The 25,601-nt window shown below is 40.0% G+C and overlaps 2 pseudogenes, 1 gene segment (V, D, J or C) and 1 further gene; all 4 read left to right on the top strand.

Annotated features, from left to right (window-relative positions):
• Positions 1-25,601, top strand: part of Igh (immunoglobulin heavy chain complex) — a 2,751,187-nt gene that overhangs the window by 2,353,174 nt on the left and 372,412 nt on the right.
• Ighv5-8 (immunoglobulin heavy variable V5-8) lies at positions 1,536-1,814 on the top strand (annotated as a pseudogene). The gene is given in 1 exon segment: positions 1,536-1,814. A coding segment is annotated over 1 exon segment (279 nt).
• Positions 3,198-3,490, top strand: Ighv2-4 (immunoglobulin heavy variable V2-4). The segment is given in 1 exon segment: positions 3,198-3,490. A coding segment is annotated over 1 exon segment (293 nt).
• On the top strand, positions 21,800-22,095 carry Ighv5-7 (immunoglobulin heavy variable V5-7; annotated as a pseudogene). Its single transcript is given in 1 exon segment — positions 21,800-22,095. A coding segment is annotated over 1 exon segment (296 nt).

Here is a 25,601-nt window from a genome sequence, read left to right as displayed (position 1 = left end):
AGGGGAAGAGGGGGAGGGAGAGCCCGTGTCCAGCCAGAGTTCCTGTGCTCTGGGCAGGCAGACACGGGAGGACTACCGAACACTTTCCACTTAGCCTTCGGTGGGCATCTGGCTGTGTGAAGTTATTGACCCCACATGGTGGGGGAGGGGGGTGGACAAGGGGCAGTCCCTGGTACCAAGAGCCACAAGACAACACTCTTGGCCCGGATATACAGAAGAGGGCAGAGGGAGAGAGGCTCCCACATAGGCAAAAGTCCTTAGTCTGGTCTGTGGCTGGAGCAGGGGAATTCCTTCTGATTGGAGATTAGGCACAGCTGATTAGGGGAAAGCCTATCCCATCATCCAAGCACAATGGACTTTGAGGAACAGAGACAGTCTATGCTATTATAGCTTTATGGTAGAAAGGCAGGGAGAAAGGAAAGAATGTGGAAAGAGAGAGAAAGAGACTGGCCATGGCCAAGAGGAGGGAAGGGGGAAAGAGAGAGAAACAGGAAAGGCTAGAAAGTAAGAGGAGAGAGAGAGGGGGGGAGGGAGAGGGAGAGAGAGAGAGAGAGAGAGAGAGAGAGAGAGAGAGAGAGAGAGAGAGAGAGAGACTGGCCATGGCCAAGAGGAGGGAAGGGGGAAAGAGAGAGAAACAGGAAAAGCTAGAAAGTAAGAGGAGAGAGAGAGAGGGGGCGGGGGAGCACGCGAAGTGGGTCCAAGCAGCCCCTTTTCTAGTAAGCTTGATATCTCACAGTTGCTAGTTAACTGGGGAGGAGTTTAGCCTGAAGGTCAGAAGCTTGGGACATTGTGTATGTGACTACTAGCCACAGCTTCTCCTGTGAGGACTGTGGGAGCTGTAACTTCGACAGGAGACAGGGATTCAGGAGACATGAGGTAACACCTTCTGTCCCCCATAGGTGGGAATGTCCACCACCTGGTTTTACCAGGGTTCAGAAATCAACTCCACTGGAGACCAGCCGATGTGTGCATAGCCCATTGCTCTAGAGCCCTTGACATTCTACAGAGTTCCAGGACTGGTAGAGATCCTAAAGAGCTGGGATTGCACCGAGAAACTCTAGCTTGACAAAAAAAACTTCCAAAAGAAATATAAATATATAAATGAATAAATACCCAAAATGGAGCAAGTGAACTTGCACTAAATCTATCAAAACTTGCACAGGGTGGCTGTCTCCCTAACGTTAAGATCCACTTCTATTAATTTCATTCAGAAGACAAAGATTATGCACAAACCAAACAAAACAAGAAACCCAAAAGGTAAAGACTCCAAATGTAAGTAATAGACCCACAGTCTCTGAGGCCTGCCTGTGCAGGTCCTCACCTTTGGTAATCAACACTGAATGCAGACCACTCCTCATGGACTTTGAGCTCAGCTTTGTTTTCCTTGTTCTGATTTTAAAAGGTAATTCATAGAAATAAGATCCTGCCTGTCTTCTGTACATGAGAAATACAAAAATTGGTTTTCTTTCCTCTATTTTATTTGTTTTGTTAGTGACAGTTTCCAAATCAGCATCCTCTGCTGTGAGGTGCCCAGTGTGAGGTGAAGCTGGTGGAGTCTGTGGGAGGCTTAGTGCAGCCTGGAGGGTCGCTGAAACTCTCCTGGGCAGCCTCTGGATTAACTCACTGACAACTGAATGACCTGGGTCCTTCAGGCTCCAAGGAAGGGGCTGGAGAGGGTGGCAATAATTTTTAGTGGTGGAGGTAGCACCTACTATATAGACGCAATGAAGGGCCGATTCACCGTCTCCAGAGATGATAACAAAAACACACTTTACCTGAAAATAAACAGTCTGAGGTCTGAGTACACAGCCATGTATATATATATATATATATATATATATTCGTAAGGTTGGGTAAGTGGGCTTAAACTGATTCCATCACAACTTGCATGGAATGGATATTCCCCAGTGTTAAGACCTGTCACCATCACTGTCATTCAGAAGACAAAGATTATGCACAACGAAACAAGAAACCCAAAAGCAAAGGACTCCAATTACAAATAATAGAACCAGAGCCACAGGCTCTGAAGATTGACTGTACAGTTAGACCTAGCCCTTTACTTCTCTTCCCTGGGATTTACATTACCGAGGAACTGAGAAAAGCTCTACAATATCTGTTCTCTATAGTGGTCAACACCTCCAAGTACAGGTTACCCACATTCATGCCTGCCTTCTGCTACACTTCTTGCCATAATGTAGACTACTTCAGCCTACTTTGTACTCCAGTTAACGAAACTCAAGACTAGCTGCATGTTACTGCTTATTCTGAAGTATTATGTACAGGTGACCTCCCATCCTTCACCAATGCAATAATCATATTTAGGAATTTGAGGTTTTATGAGATATAAGCTCAAGGGAGAGGAAGTAATAAAACTACATAGAGATATAGACTGACATAAACCAAGACTTGCATAAGCTAGTGCCCAAGTACCATGTCCGTAAGTGGCAAGGGGTATCTTCTGAGCCTAGTGAGATGAAGTACAAATCTGACTCTTAGTTCTTTTTAGATAAACATGTGAGATCAATGGACTAAATGCCTGGGCTGGTCTTCCTTGCAATCCATTTTCCATACAAGATAACAATAGATCTGGCTCCACAGACACCATGAGAATAGTCTTAAACAGTTCTTTAAGTAGAATGTCTGATCACTAAGAGCCCAATTCCATCCTAAATACTCTTCTGGATTATACATAGATAAAAATTGCACATAGGGCATGGGGCACTGATCTCCCTGCACTACATGAATGGGGGCTCATTTACTAAATGTTCCCATGTTTCTTCCTAGTGCTGCACAGAGCAAATCCTACAACTTCCTGCTTGTCTACAATGTGAACTCCAGACAGTACCAGAAAATCATTCCTTATGTTCCTCCCCAGGTGCTCCAACAAGCACAGTGCAAATTTCTGTCACCCTGAGAGAAAACTGGAATCCTTGCTCATTGTTTCCTTTTATCCTTTCAGGAACCTCCCCCAATGCAAAGCGGCCCTTAGGAAGAGGATAAAAGCTCACACTAAGCTGAGAAGCCCCATCCTCTTCTCATAGAGCCTCCATCAGAGCATGGCTGTCCTGGTGCTGCTCTTCTGCCTGGTGACATTCCCAAGCTGTAAGTGTTTCAGGGTTTCAGAAGAGGGACTAAGACATGTCAGCTAGGAAATGTGTGACTAATGTTGATGTTGCTTGTCCCCAGGTGTCCTATCCCAGGTGCAGCTGAAGCAGTCAGGACCTGGCCTAGTGCAGCCCTCACAGAGCCTGTCCATCACCTGCACAGTCTCTGGTTTCTCATTAACTAGCTATGGTGTACACTGGGTTCGCCAGCCTCCAGGAAAGGGTCTGGAGTGGCTGGGAGTGATATGGAGTGGTGGAAGCACAGACTATAATGCTGCTTTCATATCCAGACTGAGCATCAGCAAGGACAACTCCAAGAGCCAAGTTTTCTTTAAAATGAACAGTCTGCAAGCTGATGACACTGCCATATACTACTGTGCCAAAAACACAGTGAGGGAAGTCCATTATGAACTTGAACAAAAATTTCACTAGAAAGATAATCAGGACCTGCAGGGGGCAGTGAAGCCCAACCATGACATCCCAGGGTCACTGCAGGATCTAGGTCAGCTGGCTCCATTTTTTGTTTATTTTTTATTAGATATTTTCTTTATTTACATTTTAAATGCTATCCCCTTTCCTGGTTTCCCTTACAAAACCCCCTATCTCCTCCCCCTCCCCCTCCCCCTACTCACCAACCCACTTTTTCCTGCTTCCTGGTCCTAACATTCCCTTCCACTGCGGCATCGGGCCTTCACTGGTCAATGGCCTGTCCTTCAACTGATGAATGACAAGGCCATTCTCTGTTACATGTGCAGCTGGAACCATGAGTCTCTCAGTGTGTAGTCTTTGGTTGGTGGTTTGGTCCGTGGGTGTTCTAGGAGTACTGCTTGGTTCATAGTGTTGTTCCTCCTATGGAGCTGCAAACCCCTTCAGCCCCTTGGATCCTTTCTCTAGCTCCTCCATTGTGGACCATGTGTTCTTGTTTTTTCTTTTGTTTGTTTGTGGAGTCCCTATCCTCTCCAGGTCTCTCAATCCTTCCTCAAACTTTCCCCAAGACTCAGTGAGCTCAGTCTAATGCTTGGCTTTGAGTCTCTGAATCTGTTTTGATCAGTTGAGGTAAGGAGCCTCTCAGAGGATATTATGCTTGTCCTCTGTCCATAATCATAATGAATTATCACTATTATTGCTAGGAGTTAGTTCTTGGCCATTGAATGGGCACTTAGGAAGAGCAACACTATCAACCTACCTAGACCCCTGGCATTCCCAGAAGCTGAGCCACTAAACAAAGAACATACACTGCCTGGTCTGAGACCACAGAAACGTATGTAGGTGTGGGGTGCCTTGAGTAGCTTCATTGGGAGAGGATGTGCTAAATCCTGAACAGATCTCATGCCCCAAGTCCAGGTATACAAAGAAAACATCCTCTTAGAGGATAATTTTTATGAAAAAAAATAATTAATAAATACAAATAAATAAAACTTTTTCTTTAATGAATCTATTTATCCACTTTACATCACAATTGCAGTGATGCCTCTTTCCCACATTCCCCACTCACAAACCCTCTCCCAACATTCCACCTTTCCTCTGAGAAGCAGAAGCCTGCTCTCTGGGTAGAATCCCAGGAAGGTATAACCTGTCACTTCAAGACTAGACTCACCATCTCCCACAGAGATCAGACAAGGCAGCTCAGAATGGGGAACAGGATCCACAGGAAGAAAACAGAGTCATGGACAGCCCCCACTTCAGTTGATGAGGTACTTGCATGAGCAGCTACACATCTACCACTTATGTGCAGGGAGTTAGGTCCTACTTATGTGTGCTCTGGAATTTTCAGTTTAGTCTCTGGAATCAGAATCATCTAGGTGAGTAGATACCATGGGTGTTTGTGTGTGTGTGTGTGTGTGTGTGTTTTGTCTGTTTGTTTGTTTGTTTGTTTGTTTGTGGAGTCAGTGTTCACTCTGGGTCTCTCATTCCCTCCCTCAAATCTTCCCCAACACTTACTGACTGAGTTCATGACTTGGCCTTGAGTCTCTGCACCTGCTTTGGTCAGCTGCTGTGTGGAGCCTTTCAGAGGACGTTTTTGCTAGGACCCTGTCTGCAAGCATAAGCGAATATCATGATTAGTGTCATGGATTGGTTACTGCCCATAGAACGTGTATCAGTTGAGGCCAAACATAGGTTGACTCTTCACTCAATCTCTGCCCCATCGTTGTCATTTGAGTCTGGGGTGCCTCTAAATATTACACTCAAAGATTATGTATACACATATAGTGCACAGGAATCTTTGAAATGTCAAAATATTTATTCAGATTTCTACTTTCCATATGAGATTCATTTTTGTGTTTGTTTATTAATGTCTTTATATTCACAAATGTGGACATTGTGTGTGTGTGTGTGTGTGTGTGTGTGTGTGTGTGTGTGTGTGTGTGTGTGTGTGTGTTTATGTACGTGTTTGGACATGTGTTTGTGTGTGGGGGGGTACATGTTGAAAAAGATACATTCATCTTTCAATCAGCATGATAATTTTCAGACATGTTCTCTCACTAGGCATTTTTTACCAGTTGATCAGACTGTCTGTCCAGTGAGCCCCTGTGATCATATTCCAAGTGACCATGCAAATTCTTTCCCAGAGATGGGATTTCTACTTATGTCACATCCAGCTCTTTTTCCTGTCCATGAAGATTAAAGCTCAGAATTTCAATTACACTCAAATATATCTGCATATCTAGAACTTTAACCATATACGCATCATCTCCATAGTCATAGTAGAGATAATTTTTTTTAAAAATCATGTAAGGCAGTAGAGGATGTGTGTTCAATCAAAGGACAATGATACCTAGAATCTAAATAATATATGCTCACATTACCGTCAAATTGTGTCACATGTGATGATGAAATAACAGAATCCAGGAAACAGTGGGATTTGTTGAGTTCTGGAGAAACTATAAAAAGAAAAAAAAACCATTCAATCTGCATAAAAGCAAGAGAAAGTAAGTCATATATTAAATAATCCAAATTGCAATGATATAAAAATGTGTACTTTGTTATTAATACTTATATAAGTTTTAGATAGAAATACATATGAAAACCAGTTCTAGATGACAAGGTGACTTTGAGTTCATAGGTTTGACGACTAAGTTTAATTAGTTGAAATGTTTATTGTTTATCTTTTTATGGAATAAACTCCCTTTTCGTTGTATAAAAAGATTCTGTAGCTCCTTCCTAAATAATATAAAGAAAATTGTGTCATTCCACTATATCTAAGCTCTGTCTTCATTTATCCTATATCATACCCTAAGGGATACATTGAGTGATTTAATAAACTCATAGTATTTGTCCTGCTCTGAAATGCAGATTTCATGTTAACTGGATAAACACTCTATTGGTTACTTTGTTCTTTTAATGGTAATTCCCCTTGAGCAAGGCACTTACAAAAGAAACAGTTTAATTCTGCTAATGATTCCAGAGGACTGGAGATCATAACAGTATAACAAAGCCTTGTCAGAAGTAAAGCCAAGAGCTTACATCTTAAATCAAAAGCAGTAGCCAGAGACAACACAGGGAATGTCATGGGTCTTTATAAGCCTAAGAATTTTCCCCATTAATATAATTCATCAAACAAAGCCACAAATCCTAATCCTCTTCCCAGAATGTTGCACAAACTGGGGAGCAAGTATTCAAACATTTGAGCTTATGATGATCATTCTCATTCAAACCACCCAACAAAATAGGAAGGGTTCTGGAGTGTGTGTGATACGTAAGTAAGTTTAAGAAAGAGAACTCAATAATGTTTTCCAAAACACTGGCTTTGGCACTTATTAAAATTCCCACAGAAGTTTCTAAGAAGCATCCCTACTCCGAATACTTGTTAGCAATTGTTTCTTTTCATGTATGAAATCGTCATTCTTTATGGAGGGAGATGAGAGCTAAGCATGGTTTCAGTGCATTTATCTGATAAGTAATTTTAAAATGTTTAAAAATTCATGTTGACTCTCCTTGAGTGCTTATTGAAGAAATAGTTATCCCAATAAGTAGGATGGGTTTAATTAGACTGAAAGATTGTGTGGCTCTTTAGTGGTTGAATTCCTTGCAGAATTTTGTGTTATTTCCTCCTAATTAGACTGCATGTCAAATGTCTTCATCATCGGTTTTAGCTGGATCTTCACTTTGTCCTTTCCATGACTGTGTGGATAACCAAGCCACGGTTCACAAACCCAAAGAAGCTCAGTAACAAGGAGGTCCCATGGGAGGACGGTTGATGCCACTGAAAAGGGGAAATAAAATAGACATCTAGGGTAGGAACAGAAAGGGATCTGGGGGTGAGAAGGTATAGAGAACAGGAGGCATCAAGTGATCAACAGAGAGAGGAGAGAAAACTGCAATGGAGGTGGGTGCCTCTGAAATAAGCTAGAAACCAGGGACAACGGAAATTCCCAGAAATCTATAAGGGTAACCATAGCTAAAATGCCCAATAATAGGAGATATGGAATCTGAATTAGGTACCTCCTGTAACAAGACATAATTTCCAATTGAAGGACGGAGACAACAACACAGGCAAAAAACCTTAGACCCACAATATGTCTGGCATACAGAATTTCAGAAATAAAGTTGTAAAAGAATCTGAGGCAATTTTCAACCAAAAAAAGACCCATATTGAGACACATGCCATGAGATCTCTCTCAAAATGACACCATTAATGATATTCTTCTTCAATTGCAAAGAGGAGTGTGGCATAACTGTCATGTCAGATGTTTCAACCAGCAGTTGATGGAAACCAATACAGTGACCCACATCCAACATTAGACAGAGATTATGGAATACTTTGCAAGAGGGGAAGGAAGAATTTAAGGAGCCAGAAAAGTCAAAGACATAGCATGAAAACGTACAGAATCAACTAATCTCAGCCCATAGGGAATCACAGAGACTAAACCACCAACCAGAGTGCTGCATGGGATAGACCTAGGACCTCTACACATATGACAGTTGAGCAGCTTAGCCTTCATGTGGGACCCCGATCCACAATAGAAGATGAACCTAGTACTACTACACTTAGATAGGCTAAGGTAAGTCGATATCTGTAGGAAGACTCCCATTCTCTGAGACTGGAGGAGGTGAAATAAGAGGATGGACTGGGAAGACAGGATGAAGGGAAAGCTTTCAATAGGATTAAAGTAAATAAATGAGTTGTTTAATGAAAAGGTAAGCAATATAATATTATTAATAATAGTGAACTATTAAATGACTTTCTATATGTACACTAGACAAAATTTAATGCATGGACAATCATTTAAATATATATATATGTATATATATATATATATATATATATGTATATATACACCTCTCAAATAGAAGATAACTAAAAATAATATGTGCCTTCAACATAAATTTCTTCCCTTTGTAAAATAAAAGTCTCTTGGTATCTTCATTCTACAGTTTCATGAGAAAGGAAAACTCTAAGTAGCATAAGATTACAATATACTACACATTCTTAAATTAACCAGATACAAAATTACGTGAGTAAGGCATCTCATATCAAGTTCTCCAACACTGAGAACTCAATTCCTGTAATCATTCCAATTTATTCCAAAACCCACACAATGTGACATATATAACCTATTCTTTATCTGAAATTGTAATTCAAACTGCACCAGGAAAATGTTCCTGAATACACATGACTTTTCTCTAAGAAGCACAAAGCACATTTCAGTCACTTGAAAATAAATTATCCTTCAGGAACCTCCACAAATGCAAAGCAAACCTCAGGCTCAGACTGAAAGCCCAGGCCTAGTGGAGAAGCTCTGTCTTCTCATTGAGCCTCCATTGGAGCATGGCTGTCCTGGTGCTGAACCTCTGCCTGGTGACATTTCCAAGCTGTGGGTGTGTCAGGCTTTCAGGATAAGGACTCAAGTTTGTAATCTACAATATACATGATTCATGGTGATGATGTTTGTTTCAAGAATCGTCTCCTACTTGCATATAAAAGAGTGAGGACTTGAACTGGTGTAGCCTTCACAGACCCTGCCCCATACCTGCACTGTCTCTGGCTTCTCATTATTCCAGCTACCATGTGCACTGAGTGTGTCAGTCTACAGCAAAGGGTCCACAGTGGATGGGAGCAATGTGTAGTGGGGAAACACAGCATACGGTTCAGCTCTCAACTCCCAACTCGTCATCAATAGGGACACATCTATGGGCAAGTGTTCTTAAAACTGTACAATCTTCAAAAAGGGAAACAGTGATGTACTACTGTGCCAGAGACACACTAAGGGAACTCCCATTTGAGCATAAAAAAAAATTTCTCTCTGGAGATTCTCAAGAAAACTGGGAGGTGATAGCAAACGACTCCCCGTCCACAGTAAAGTATGATCAGAAGCTAGGTAACTCTGGAGTATGCTGCATGAGCTTGTATTTAAGGGTTACAACCAACTGTCTTCTTTATACCCAGGGAATTACTCCAGAGGCCCCTCTCCAGTGCCATATTGTATTAAGTTTCTATTTGTCAGCAAACTACAACAAATGATTTTGTTGTTATTATTGTTGGAATTTTTATTTACACGTTACTTATTCACTTTACATCCTGCACATTGGCACATTGCCTGTCACTCTTTTCACAAATCTTCCCCCATCCAGCTTCCGTTCTCCTCTCCCACTGCTCTGCCTCCTATACTTATTTTGTTCTCCCTTTTAAGTGGGTTTGGAGAATCAACAGTTGGGCCTTTCTTCTTGTTAAGATTGCTGGCCTGGTTGTCTTCTGAAAGGGCATATGGAATAGTGTCTCAGTTTGGTGGGGCACTCGCTGGATGGTGGTTCCTTCCAACTCAGTGCCAAACGTTGTCTCTGTAACTCCTTCCATGGGTATTTTATTTCCCATTCTAAGAAGGAACGAAGTATCCACACTTTGGTCTTCATTCTTCTTGAGTTTCATGTGTGTTGGAAATTGTATATTGGTTAGTCTAAGTCTCTGGGCTAATATCCACTTATCAGTGAGTGCATATCATGTGAGTTCTTTTGTGACTGGGTTACCTCACTAAAGATGATATCTTCCAGATACATCCATTTGCCTACGAATTTATAAGTTCATTGTTTTTAATAGCTAAGTAGTACTCCATTGTGTAAATGTACCACATTTTCTGTATCCATTCCTATGTTCAGGGACATCTGGGTTCTTTCCACTTTATGGCTATTATCTATTGGATGGAACACAGGGCCCACAGTGGAGGAGCCAGAGAAAGTACCCAAGGAGCTAAAGAGGTCTGCAACCCTATAGGAGTGTTGTGTCAGGCCAGCAGATCACAGCCTGGGTTCTAGCCTAGAAAGGCATTTTGGAAACCTGGAAGAGAAGAAGGGCTGAGCTGCTCGAGATAAGGAAGGAACCAAGACAAGCTTTCTGTTCAAGGTTCAATTTTAATGTCAGCAAACAAGCTTTATAAAGAAAAGGGAAGACCTGTCCCTGGCCAAGCAAGTTCCTTTGAAGTAGATAGGTCAGCCTTTTAGTGGGAACTCGCAAAGATTGCAGTTTGGTGTTAACTCCAGAAGATTCTTGGAAGAGAACAGGTTCAGCCTCCTTGGGCCTCAGGCAGGTAGTGGCACATCAAAAGAGCAGCACAGCAGGTGGCTCAGCTCAAGTGGTGCACCAGCCTTAGGAGGAACAACAAAATGAACTAACCAGTACCCCCCAGAGTTCATGTCTCTAGCTGCATATGTAGCAGAAGATGGTCTAGTAGGCATCATTGGGAGGAGAGGCTCTTGGTCTTGTGAAGATAATGCACCCCAGTACAGGGGACTTCCAGGACCAGGAAGCAGGAGTGGGTGGTGGGGAGCAGGGCAGGGGGAGGGTATAGGGGACTTTCAGGATAGCATTTGAAATGTAAATGAAGGAAATATCTAGTAAAAGTGGTTTTTGAAAAAAAAAAGGATAAGAAAGAAAAATACGAAATACTTTTAGCAATACTAAGAAAAAATTTTAACTAGGTATTTACTCTCGTAAGTTGGACCTAAGCTGTAAATTATATAACAGAAGTTTTGTCCATATTCTAGAATATTAGTAATTTCAATAGTGTATGGTTTCCTCCATTTCTTTTCAACGAAATTGAGACAGTCACAAAATCAAATGTCTTGGCTATGGCAGAAATTACCTGCAGTATGTAAATTTAAAATATTAACTGCAAAAACAGTCAGTAATGGCATTTCTGTGTGTTCTTAATGAAATCTCACATAAAGAAAATTTATATGCAAAAGAGAACACGGTCAACAAAAGCCAGGATACCATAGCACCACTAGAGCACAGATATGCTCCTACTGTAAAGTCATGGGTATCCTAAGGATACCAAAGCAAATGAAGATGATCTTCAATCCAATCTTATAAAGCAGATAGTGGCAATTAAAGAGGACCTGAATAAATCCCTTAAAGAAGTACAGGAAAACACAATCAAGCAGCTTTCAAAGAAGAACCAAATAAATAGAAATAAATTCAGGAAAATGAAATCATATTGGTTAAGACTCTGAGTAAAACAGTTCAAGACCTGCAAAGTAGAAATAGAAGAAATGAAGAAAACACAAACTGAGTCAATCCTGGAAATAAAACTTGCGAAAAACAACAGGGACTACAGACACAAACATCACCAACAGAATAAAAGTGTAAGAAGAGAGAATCTCAGCTATAAAAGACACTCTAGAACAAATTAATACATCAGTAAAAAAAAATAAGTAAAACTCTAAAATGTTCATAACACAAAACATCCAGAAAATTTGGACACAATAAAAGAACAAAACTAAGAATAATAAGAATAGAGGAAAATCTTGCTAGTGTATGCAATGGTGTCTGTGATTGGCAGCTGATTATGGGATGGATGCCCGGATATGGTAGTCTCTAGATGGTCCATCCTTTTGTCTCAGCTCCAAACTTTGTCCCTGTAACTCCTTCTATGGGTGTTTTGTTCCCAATTCTAAAAAGGGTCAAAGTGTCCACACTTTGGTCTTCGTTCTTCTTCAGTTTCATGTGCTTTGCATCTTGTATCTTGGGTATTCTAAGTTTCTGGGCTAATATCCACTTATCAGTGAGTACATATCATGTGAGTTCTTTTGTGATTGGGTTACCTCACTCAGGATGATGCCCTCCAGGTACTTCCATTTGCCTAGGAATTTCATAAGTTCATTGTTTTTAATAGCTGAGTAGTAATCCATTGTGTAAATGTACCACATTTTCTGTATCCTTTCATCAGTTGAGGGTCATCTGGGTTCTTTCCAGGTTCTGGCTATTATAAATAAGACTTCTATGAACATAGTGGAGCATGTGTCTTACTTACCAGTTGGAACATCTTCTGGATATATTCCCAGGAGAGGTATTGCAGGATCCTCTGGTAGTACTATGTTCAATTTTCTGAGGAACCGCCAGACTGATTTCCAGAGTGGTTGTACAAGTTTGCAATCCCACCAACAATGGAGAAGTGTTCCTCTTTTCTCCACATCCTTGCCAGCATGTACTGTCACCTGAATTTTAGATCTTAGCCATTATGACTGGAATCTCAGGGTTGTTTTGATTTGCATTTCCCTGATGATTAAGGATGCTAAACATTTTTTCAGGTGCTTCTCAGCCATTTGCTGTTCCTCAGGTGAGAATTCTTTGTTTAGCTCTGAACCGCATTTTTACTGGGGTTATCTGATTTTCTGGAGTCCACCTTCTTCAGTTCTTTATATATATATAAATATTAGTCCCCTATCTGAATTAGGATAGGTAAAGATATTTTCCCAGTCTGTTGGTGGCCTTTTTGTCTTATTGATGGTGTCCTTTGCCTTACAGAAGCTTTGCAATTTTATGAGGTCCCATTTGTCAATTCTCAACCTTACAGGACAAGCCATTGCTGTTCTATTCAGGAATTTTTCCCCTGTGCCCATATCTTCAAGGCTTTTCCCCACTTTCTCCTCTATAAGTTTCACTGTCTCTGATTTTATATACAGTTCCTTGATCCACTTAGATTTGACCTTAGTACAAGGAGATAGCAATGGATCAATTAGCATTCTTCTACATGTTAACCGACAGTTGTGCCAGCACCATTTGTTGAAAATGCTGTCTTTTTTCCACTGCATGGTTTTAGCTCCCTTGTCATGCAAACTTTATATGCCTCAGTACAGGAGAACTCCAGGGCCAAGAAGTGGGAGTGGGTGGGTAGGGGAGTGGGGGGGAGGGTATGGGGGACTTTTGGGATAGCATTGGAAATGTAAATGAGGAAAATACCCAATAAAATTTTTTTAAAAAAAAAGAATTTCACTCAAAAAAAAAAAAGAATAGAGGAAAAACATGCTTCAAAGGCCACCAAAACATCCATATCAAAGAAGAAAAATGTCTGAACCTAAAGAAAGAAGTGCCAATAAATGTACAATTTAATGTATATTTACCCTGAACACCAATATTGGACCACAAAAGAAAATCTTCCAACCACATAATATTCAAACTAATAAATGTACCTGAGAGATATCTACAGAACATTTTATCCTAAAAAAAAAGGATATACCTTCTTCTTAGCACCTCACGGGACCTTCTCCAAAATTGACCATATAATTGATCACAAAACAGGCCTCAACAGATACAAAAATATTGAAATTGTCCCATGTATCCTATCAGACCACCATGGCCTAAGGCTGACCTTCAATAACAACATAAATAATAATAATGGAAAGCCAACATTCACGTGGAAACTGAACAACACTCTTCTCAATGATACCTTGGTCAAGGAAGGAATAAAGAAAGAAATTAAAGACTTTTTAGAGTTTAATGAAAATGAAGCCACAACATACCCAAACCTTTGGGACACAATGAAAGCATTTCTAAGAGGGAAACTCATAGCTCTGAGGGCCTCCAAGAAGAAACTGGAGAGAGCACACACTAGCAGCTTGACAACACATCTAAAAGCTCTAGAAAAAAAGGAAGAAAATTCACCCAAGAGGAGTAGACAGCAGGAAATAATCAAACTCAGGGGTGAAATCAACCAAGTGGAAACAAGAACTATTCAAAGAATTAACCAAACGAGGAGTTGGTTCTTTGAGAAAATCAACAAAATAGATAAATCCTTAGCCAGACTCACTAGAGGGCACAGGGACAGCATCCTAATTAACAAAATCAGAATTGAAAAGGGAGACATAACAACAGATCCTGAAGAAATCCAAAACACCATCAGATTCTTCTACAAAAGGCTATACTCAACAAAACTGGAAAACCTGGACGAAATGGACAAATTTCTAGACAGATACCAGGTACCAAAGTTAAATCAGGATCAAGTTAACGATCTAAACAGTCCCATATCCCCTAAAGAAAAAGAAGCATTCATTAATAGTCTCCCAGCCAAAAAAAGCCCAGGACCAGATGGGTTTAGTGCAGAGTTCTACCAGACCTTCAAAGAAGATCTAATTTCAGGTCAGCACAAACTATTCCACAAAATAGAAACAGTAGGTACTCTACCCAACTCATTCTATGCAGCCACAATTACTCTGATACCTAAACCACAGAAAGATCCAACAAAGATAGAGAACTTCAGACCAATTTCCCTTATGAATATTGATGCAAAAATACTCAATAAAATTCTCACTAATGGACTCCAAGAACACATTTAAGCAATCATCCATCCTGACCAAGTAGGTTTTATTCCAGGGATGCAGGGATAGTTTAATATACAGAAATCAATCAACACAATCCATTATATAAACAAACTCAAAGACAAAAACCACATGATCATCTCGTTAGATGCAGAAAAAGCATTCGACAAGATCCAACACCCATTGTGATAAAAGTCTTGGAAAGATCAGGAATTCAAAGCCCATACCTAACCATGATAAAAGCAATCTACAGCAAACCAGTAGCCAACATCAAAGTAAATGTTGAGAAGCTTGAAGCAATCCCACTAAAATCAGGGACTAGACAAGGCTGCCCACTGTTCCCATACCTATTCAACATTGTACTTGAAGTCCTAGCCAGAGCAATTAGACAACAAAAGGACATCAAGGGGAAACAAATTGGAAAAGATGAAGTCAAAATATCACTTTTTGCATATGATATGATAGTATATATAAGTGACTCTAAAAATTCCACCAGAGAACTCCTAAACCTGATAAACAGCTTTGGTGAAGTAGCTGGATATAAAATTAACACAAACAAGTCAATGGCCATTCTCTACACAAAGAATAAACAGGCTGAGAAAAAAATTAGGGAAACAACACCCTTCTCAATAGTCACAAATAATATAAAATATCTTGGCGTGACTCTAACTAAGGAAGTGAAAGATCTGTATAATAAAAACTTCAAATCTCTGCAGAAAGAAATTAAAGAAGATCTCAGAAGATGGAAAGATCTCCCATGCTCATGGATTGGCAGGATCAACACTGTAAAAATGGCTATCTTGCCAAAAGCAATCTACAGATTCAATGCAATCCCCCATCAAATTCCAACTCAATTCTTCAAAGAATTAGCAAGAGCAATCTGCAAATTCATCTTGAATAACAAAAAACCTAGGATAGCAAAAACTCTTCTCAAGGATAAAAGAACCTCTGGTGGAATCTCCATGCCTGACCTAAAGTTTTCCTACAGAGCAATTGTGATAAAAACTGCATGGTACTGGTATAGTGACAGACAAGTAGACCAATGGAATAGAATTGAAGACCCAGAAATGAACCCACACACCTATGGTCACTTGATCTTTGACAAGGGAGCTAAAACCATGCAGTGGAAGAAAGACAGCATGTTCAACAAATGGTGCTGGCACAACTTGTGGTTATCATGGAGAAGAATGTGAATTGATCCATTCCTTTCTCCTTGTACTAAGGTCAAATCTAAGTGTATCAAGGAACTTCACATAAAACCAGAGAGAGTGAAACTTATAGAGGAGAAAGTGGGGAAAAGCCTTGAAGATATGGGCACAGGGGGAAAATTCCTGAACAGAACAGCAATCGCTTGTGCTGTAAGGTTGAGAATTGACAAATGGGACCTCATGAAACTGCAAATCTTCTGCAAGGCAAAAGACACCATCAATAAGATAAAAAGACCACCAACAGATTGGGAAAGGATCTTTACCTATCCTAAATCAGATAGGGGACTAATATCCAATATATATAAAGATCTCAAGAAAGTGGACTCCAGAAAATCAAATAACCCCATTAAAAAATGGGGCTCAGACCTGAACAAAGAATTCTCACCTGAGGAATACCGAATGGCAGAGAAGCACCTGAAAAAATGTTCAACATCCTTACTCATCAGGGAAATGCAAATCAAAACAACCCTGAGATTCCACCTCACACCAGTCAGAATGGCTAAGTCTTACACGAGTTTTCTCGTCCCGTCCCGGGTCTTCTCGTCCCGGGTTTCGGCACCAACTCTTACCCGCGTTCTCGCGACCGGCCAGGAAAGACGCAGCAAACCAGAATCTTCTGCGGCAAAGCTTTATTGCTTACATCTTCAGGAGCCAGAGAGCAAGAGAACAAGAGTGCAAGAGAGAGAAAAAGAACAAGAACAAGAAAGCAAGAGAGAGAACAAGAACAAGAAAGCAAGAGAGGAGAGAGAAAACAAGAGAGAGAAAAAGAATGGCAAAACCCCGTCCCTTTTAAGGAGAATTATCCTCCGCCTAGGACGTATTACTCCCTGATTGGCTGCAGCCCATCGGCCCAGTTGTCATCACGAGAAAGGCAGAACACATGGCGGGAAAACTGCCCCTGCACGTGTGCAGATTATGTTTACCACTTAGAACACAGCTGTCAGTGCCATCTTATAATGGCAAATGTGAGGGCGGCTCCCAACAGCTAAGATCAAAAATTCAGGTGACAGCAGATGCTGGCCAGGATGTGGAGAAAGAGTGGATTGATCATAGGGCTCCTAAGGGAGGAGCTAGAGAAAGTACTCAAGGAACTAAAGGGATCTGCAACCCTATAGGTGGAGCAACACTATGAACTAACCAGTACCCCGGAGCTCTTGACTCTAGCTGCATATGTATCAAAAGATGGCCTAGTCGGCCATCACTGTAAAGAGAGGACCATTGGACATGCAAACTTTATATGCCCCAGTACAGGGGAAAGCCAGGGCCAAAAAAAATGGGAATGGGTGGGTAGGGAAGTGGGGGGGGGGGTGAGGTATGGGGGACTTTTGGGATAGCATTGGAAATGTAATTGAGGAAAATATGTAATAAAAAATTTTTAAAAGTAGACCTAACAAAAGTACATCTGATTTCTCAACAGAGACACTAAAAGCTAGAAGAGTTGGAGATGTCTTGCAGACACTATGAGACCACAGATATCAGACCAGACCACTATATTCAGCAAAACTTTCAACCATAGATATAAAAACAAAAACATCCGTGTCAAAACCAAATTTAAACAATATCTTTCTAATGAATTAGACCTATAGTGGATACTAGAAGGAAAACTCCAACCAAATAAGGCTAACTACACACAAGACAACACAAAAAATAAATAATTGCACATAATTTAAACCAATAAAAGAAAAAAACACAAAGACGCTTTACAAACAACAACACAAAAATGAACAATCATTGCTCATTAATATCTTTCAATATCAACGGTCTCAATTCCCACCCTCAAAAACATGGGCTAATAATCCGGGAATCCATCCCATATTCAGCTTCCAAACACTGACACCATTGCATACACTAGCAAGATTTTGCTGAAAGAACCCAGATACAGCTGTCTCTTGTGAGGCTATGCTGGGGCCTAGCAAACATAGAAGTGGATGCTCACAGTCAGCTATCGAATGGATCACAGGGCCCCCAATGGAGGAGCTAGAGAAAGTAACCAAGGAGCTAAAGGGGTCTGCAACCCTATAGGTGGAACAACAATATGAACTAACCAGTATCCCCAGAGCTCATGTCTCTAGCTGCATATATATCAGAAGATGGCCTAGTTGGCTATCAGTGGAAAGAGAGGTCCATTGATCATGCAAACTTTATATACCTCAGTACAGGGGAACGCCAGGGCCAAGAAGTGGGAGTGGGTGGGTGGGGGAGTGGGTGGGGGAGCGTATGGGGGACTTTTGGAATAACATTGGAAATGTAAATTAAATAAATATCTAATTAAAAAAACATGGGCTAACAGAACAGATGTGTAAACAGAAGCCATTATTGTGCATTATTGTTCAAATATATCACAGCAACAAAATAGATATTATGTAAGAGAAAAGAGCTAGAAAAGGTAGAAAAGGTAGAAAAAGCAAGCAGAACCCCCAAAAGAACAAGCTGGAATAATCACTCAAACACCCCCTTAAAGATACATTGTACAAAAATGAATTAAAGGAGATGGGGAAAGACACTTCATATCCATCAAAGAAAAAAAATCCACCAAGAGGACATTATTCTGAACATCTCTGTCTCAAATGCAAGAGCAATAATATTTGTAAATGAAACATTATTAAAATCACACATCAAATGCCACACATTTGTAGTGAGAGACTTCAATGAGGTACAAACCTAAAAATAATAAAAGCAGTATAGAGCGAGACAATAACCAACATCAAATTAAATGGAGAGAAACTTAAAGCAATTGCACTAAATTCGAGGACAAGGCAAGGCTGCCCACCTCTCACTGTCTATTCACTAGTACTTGAAGTTCTAGCAACAGTAATAAGACAACTAAAGTAGATCGGGTGGATATAAACCAGAAAGGAAAAAAGTAAAGTATACCTATTTACAGATGATATGCGAGCACACAGAAGTGAGCCCAACAATCCTATCAGAGGACAACACATTTGAGCAACAACAGACACCATAGGCTATTGAGCTTCGAAGACACTGTAGATGGAATCATGCATACATCCACACTGATGTAAGTAAAATATTGAACATATAGCACACACAAGAATGCTCCTCGGAAGTAAAACAGAATTACCAATATTGAGGAGGTGCCCTTGAAACTCTCTCCTTCTAAATATGCTCTGTGGTTACATTTTTACGACTAATTGAAGTATCCCAAGACAGTAGTCTCTTCTCAATATCAACACATTTTATCACTTGTTTGAGATATGAGTCTCTAGGAGAAAGACTAGATAAAGGAAAAGAAAAGAGAGAGGTAACAATCTCTTGGGCAAACATCATTCTATCCTTCATTCTATGATTAGCATTATTCCTTAGTATCAGTGCATATGGACAAAAAAATGACTGCATAAAGTCAACATCTCCCATCATCTGGGAAATGGAAATTAATGATAAATGATAATAAAGGATGATTGCACCATAACCAATTGAATGAGAGCATTTAAAGAAAATGAAAAAGAACAAAAGGCAGTATTCCATGATTGGATAGAAAAAGGTACCTTTTCCAAATCAACATGAGCATGATCTTGTATGACACTGTCAAGTAATATACAAGACCCCAGGGAAATATAAATGAAGACCACAAGACTGGGCAATCTCAAGACTGCATGTATGGATGAGAAGGAGTAACATTTTCATTTCAAATAGACTATTGTATTTCTGTGTTCAGTTCCTGATTTCACAGTTGCACTCTTTCTCATTGCTGGATTCTCTGTACTGATGCCTGAGGTTTGAGGTCATATGAAGACAACCTCACTAAATTGTGCCTGTAGGTAGCACAAACATATGGTCCTCCTTCTATGTGTTATCAACATGGAACTTTTCCTTGAGTAAAGTAGGGACAGAAGTTATCTCAGTCAGATTGGAATAAATAATGTATTGAGGAACAGAGGGCTTTAATAACACTTATTCTATGTAGTTTCCATGTGGGCAAACACCCATGAATCCAATATGCTAACACAGAGAGATATGTCTCTATAGCAAACTCTGAGTGGAAGACAGACAGGGATCAAGAATATCTCAGGTGCAAGCCTCCATAAGACCTGAGGACAGCATGACATCATGAATAAGTCAACTTCTAAAGATTTCCATAAGAGAATGAGTTCTGCTGCCATGACTTTGCAGGTATAATCCTGTTCAAGGGCCACATTAGATGTTCATAGCAGCCTTATTTATAATAGCCAGAAGCTGGAAAGAACCCAGATGCCCCTCAACAAAGGAATAGATTCAGAAAATGTGGTACATTTACACAATGGAGTGCTACTCACTATTAAAAAGAATGAATTTATGAAATTCCTAGGCAAATGGATGGACCTGGAGGGCATCATAATGAGTAAGGTAACCCAATCACAAAAGAACTCACATGATATGTATTCACTGATAAGTGGATATTAGCCCAGAAACTTAGAAGACCCAAGATATAAGATACAATTTGTGAAACACATGAAACTCAAGAACAAAGACTAAGGTGTGGACACTTTGCCCCTTCTTAGAATTGAGAACAAAACACCCATGGAAGGAGTTACAGAGACAAAGTTTGGAGCTGAGATGAAAGGATGGACCATCTAGAGACCACCATATCCAGGGATCCATCACATAATCAGCCTCCAAATGCTGACACCATTGCATACACTAGTAAGATTTTGCTGAAAGGACCCTGATATAGCTGTCTCTTGTGAGACTATGCCAGGGCCTTGCAAACACAGAAGTGGATGCTCACAGTCAGCTATTGGATGGATCACATGGCCCCCATGGAGGAGCTAGAGAAAGTACTGAAGGAGCTAAAGGGATCTGCAACCCTATAGCTGGAACAACAATATGAACTAACCAGTACCACCTAGAGCTCATGTCTCTAGCTGCATATGTATCTGAAGTTGGCCTAGTCAGCCATCAGTAAAAAGAGATGCCCATTGGTCGTGCAAAATCTATATGCCTCAGTACAGGGGAATGCCAGCGCCAAGAAGTGGAAGTGAATGGGTAGGGAAGTGAGGGGGCAGGTATGGGGGACTTTTGGGATAGAAAAGGATAGCAGAAATAGCTCAGTGGTTAATAGAGAATATTGAACTTTGAGGGGTCCAGGTTAAATTCCTGATAACCCAAAGTGTGCACCTCATAACCACATGAACGTACAGAATACTCAGTATAAATGTGGCTTCCGTGAGCACTACACTGCTCCCACAAACACATATACACATAATTAAAGATAAATATTTTAGAAAAATTGCTAATCTAATGATAGGAAGTAGTCAAAAAGAGAGTTCTTGTGTCACGTACATATGTGTAGCAGATTTAAATATTAAAAATTCAAGAATACATTCCTTTATCCACATAAAAAATTTGCCATGGGTAGCCCAGATAGTGGCAAATGCTAAGCTAATAACGAGAAACACAATTATGTGCGGTGATATTAATTACACATTTATAACAGGACACACGACAATATGGAAACCAAACATGTTCTATACACATGCTCTAAGGAAAACTAAATGGAATGTGGTGAAAACTTAACCAAAGAAAATATGAAAATGAAACCTCCATATTTTGTCAAACTCTGTAACTTAAAACGGTGTCTTTCTTGTCTTATATCTGCTATGATGACTTTCTTCTGCCCATGTCCAACTCCAGAGTATGCTACATCAGGAAGACATACAAAAATTACTTCTCTGCACCAATGAAAACCAGCTCTGTCCTGACCCTGAAGCTCTCAGAGGAGCAGAGACCTGAATTCCCAGGTCCTCATCCAGTAATCAGCACTGAATACAGAGCACTCACCATGGACTTTGGGCTCAGCTTGGCTTTACTCGTCCTTATTTTAAAAGGTAGTTCATAGAGATAAGATTCTGTCTGTTCTGTGCACATGAGAAACAGAAAAAAATTTTGTTTCTCTATTTTGATTTGTTTTGTTAGTGACAGTTTCTGACTCAGAATTCTCTGTATGAAGGTGCCCAGTGGGAGGTGAAGCTGGTGGAGTCTAGGGGAGGCTTAGTGTAGCCTGGAAGGTCCGTGATATGCTCATGTGCAGCCTCTGGATTCACTGACAGTGACTAATAGTTGGCCTAGGTTTGCCAAGTTCCAAAGAAGGAGCTGGAATGGGGGGCATTAATTTTTCATGGTGGTGGTAGCACCTCCTATGCAGACACCTTGAAGAAGTGGGTTGGACATAACATATTCAGAATCAATATTTAGAGATTCTAATCCTTGAAGACATCACTTTTGACCAAGTATATATGCAACATGTTACTTAGGTTTGTGGTAGTTTGAGTATACTTGGTCCATGGAAATGGAAACTATTAGGGGATTTTAGGAGGAACTGTTACTTGTTATAGGGAAAACATCACTGTAGGTGTAGGCTCTGTGGTCCTGTGTTCAAGCTCTACCCAGTGCAGAATAGAGCCCTCTCCTGCCTGCAAGTGGAAAGAGTTTCTCTTCCTGGCTGCCTTTAATTCAAGTTGTAGAATATCGACTCTTCTAACACTATGACTGCAAGCGTGCTGCCATGCTCCTTACCATAATAGTAGGCTGAACCTCTGAAACTTTAAGCCATCCTCAAATAAATGTATTCCTTAATAAGACTGAACTTAGCTATGGTGTCCTTTCACAACAGTAAAATAGAAACATAGACAAGGTTCTAACTCTCTGTACTAGAGGACCATCCCTATGTCCTTGGTGTTGTATGTAAATTATTGAACAAATGCTATAGACAAGTTGTATGGCCAAAAATCCACCCCCTTCAAAATCTACTATCTGGAGCCATATAGATTAGACTCCTTTTCTGCATTCATTTCCCTTACTTGTTAAGACATTTTGGGGACATGCTCAGAATCCCCGAACTTCCAGCTGAAAAAAAACCTCCAATTTGAAGACAGTTCTCTTCCAAAATTCATCATAAATACTGATCCATATATCCAGGCATATCATGTAGTTATAAAAAACAAATGAATCAATGCTTAACTGGGTAAGTGCCTACATCATTGGTTTATGTCTGTTCATAACCTGGTACATAGCTAGAGACCAGGACTTCATGTTTCTCCTAGGCCAAACCTCTCCCACAAATACTGGCTCTGCCATTCCAGAGTTCCAAGATCATGGATCTCTGGGTCCCCCAGGAACCCTAAGGGTGCACTCTTGCCAGCCTGTACACTACTACACTAACTTCTCTTCCTGGAGCTTGGTCATTGCTCAATCTTCTTTTTCCAATGCGGGCCAAATTCCTCCAACCTTTTGTTCTTTCAGTCAGGCCACCTAAGTCATATTGAATGAAAAAAAAATCTGAATTTAAAATCAACATATGATACAAGTTCTGCGCACAAAATCAATCACTCTGAACTCATCAACTATTTTATGATGGAAATCTTCCAACCTAGAAGCTACCACCAGGTCTAAGAGTTACTCATCTACATGTTGCTTCCTCTAACTCCCAGCGTAACCATTAAAGGGCTTTTTCTTCCTCCCATGTCCCCTCATTCTCTCTCAGACCCAGAAGCTCCACGTACTGCTCTTTGCCCAGTAATTGGCTTCTTGTCCTCTTTATTATCTTATCAATTAATTAGGGGAAAATTCGCCTAAGTACAGGAAACTTGATGTATCAGTCAAAGAAAATAGTAAATCTAAAATATTCCTTACAAAATACATGCAAGAAATCCAAAATATCATGAGAAGACCTAATCTAAAAATAGTAGTAATGGAAGGTGAATTGTCCCAGCTCTGAAAACTAGTAAATGTCTTCACCTGTTTTAGCTAACAGTGAAGATATGGATCTGATGAGGCTACGTCCTATAACCAAGCAAGACTGAGAGTGGAGGGATAAGGACACCAATCCACCCACAAAACTTTTCACCCTAAATCAGTTCTGTCTAAAAGTAATGCAGGGACAGAAATGGAGGAGAGCCTGAGGGAATGTTCAAACAATGACCTGTCATACTTGAGATGCACACAATTGGCATGCACCAGTCATTGACATTATTAATGATGTTCCATTATGCTTACAGGCATTTCTCTAGCATTAATAGTCTTGGAGAGACTTTGCACAGCAATTTATTGAAACAGATGCAGATACCCAGAACCAAACATTGGATGGAGATTGGGATCCTTAAGGAAGAGTTCAGAGGATAATTGAGAGACATCAAAGGGATAGCAACCCCATAGAAAGACCAACAGGGTCAGTAAACCTGGACCCATGGGAGATTTCAGAGACTGATCACCAACCAAAAATCACAGAGGGCCTGGATCGATTCCCTTGGCACACATGTAGCAGAGGTCTACCTTGTCCTTCAGGAGGTGAATATAAGTGTAAGGCTTCAGAGACTTGATATATCAGCATGCAACAACACCCAATTGCTTCCCACTATCTCAGAAGTGAAGTGATGGAGATGGGCAGAGGGACTCTGATACGGGAAAACTGGAAAGAGGCAATATTTGGAACAAAAAGGAAGGAAGAGAGAGAAGGATAAAAGAGAGATGCAGGAAGTAAACAAGCAAACAAGGAGGAAGAGAGAGAAAAGGGTAAAAAAATAGCCTTGGAGGGTTCAGGGATTCATGGGACATGCCTAAGCATAGTAAAACAATGCACATAATGGAAGAAAGGTAATAGCTAACACTGAAAGAAACTTAAAGCAATTCCACTAAAGTCAGAGACAAATATGCCCAATTTTAACCTATTTATTCAATAATGTACTTAAAGTTCTAGCTAGGACAGTAAGACAACTGTAGGAGATGAGGAGGATACGACTTAGAAAGAAAAATTCAAAGTATTTTAAATGGTGGATGACAAGATAATATACATGAGTGACCTCAAAATTCTTCCAGAAAACTCTGAGGGCAGATATGTACCTACAGCAAAGTGGCTAGAAACAAAATTGCTTCATAGAATTTAGGAGTCCTTATTTATAGAAAAAATAAAGTGGCTGAGAAACAAATTAGGAAAATCACATTCTCAGCAATAACCAAAAATAATATAAACTATCTTGGGGTTACTCTAATTTAGGAAGTGAAAGATGTGTGTGACAAGAACTTCAATTCCCTAAAGAAAGAAATCAAAGAACTCAGATGATGGCAAGAACTCCAATGTTCATGGATAGGCAGAATTAACATAATGAAAATGCCAATCTTAACAAATCAATCTACAGATTCAGTGCAATTCCCATCAAATTTCAAGTCCAATTTATTACATGCTGTGAAAAAGCAAATCTCAACTTCATATAGAAAAACAAAAAACTGAGGTAGCTAAAACAATCCTGAACAATGAAAAAACTTCAGGAGAAATCACCATTCCTGACCATGAGCTGTACTGTAGAGCAATAGTTATTAAAACTGCATGGTATTTGTATATTAACAGATATTATGATCAATGGAATTGAATTGAATACTCAGAAATAATACCACACATTTATGATCACTTGATTTTTGACAAATAATCCAATAATCATAATAAAAATCATAATAAAAAGAATACATCCCCCAGCAAATGGTGCTGATCTAAATGCAAATAGATTCTTATCTATCATCCTGCACCAAATTCAAATCAAAATGAATGGCAGATTTCAACCTAATACTGCATTAACTAAATCTATTTGAACAAAAAGTGGAGAATAGTTTTTAACTCATTGATACAGGAGACAATTCCCTGAAGAAAACAGCAATGGCTCAGGCTCTAGAATCATAAATTGGTAGACAGGATCTCATGAAACTGAAAAACTTCTGTAAGGCAAAGAACATAGTCAATAAAACAAAATGGCAGCCTACAGATTAGAAAAAG

Source organism: Mus musculus, chromosome 12 (genome assembly GCF_000001635.26).
Source record: "Mus musculus strain C57BL/6J chromosome 12, GRCm38.p6 C57BL/6J".
Lineage (NCBI taxonomy): Eukaryota > Metazoa > Chordata > Mammalia > Rodentia > Muridae > Mus > Mus musculus.
Note: the sequence above shows the minus strand (reverse complement) of the source record. Positions and strands in the feature narration are given on the sequence as shown.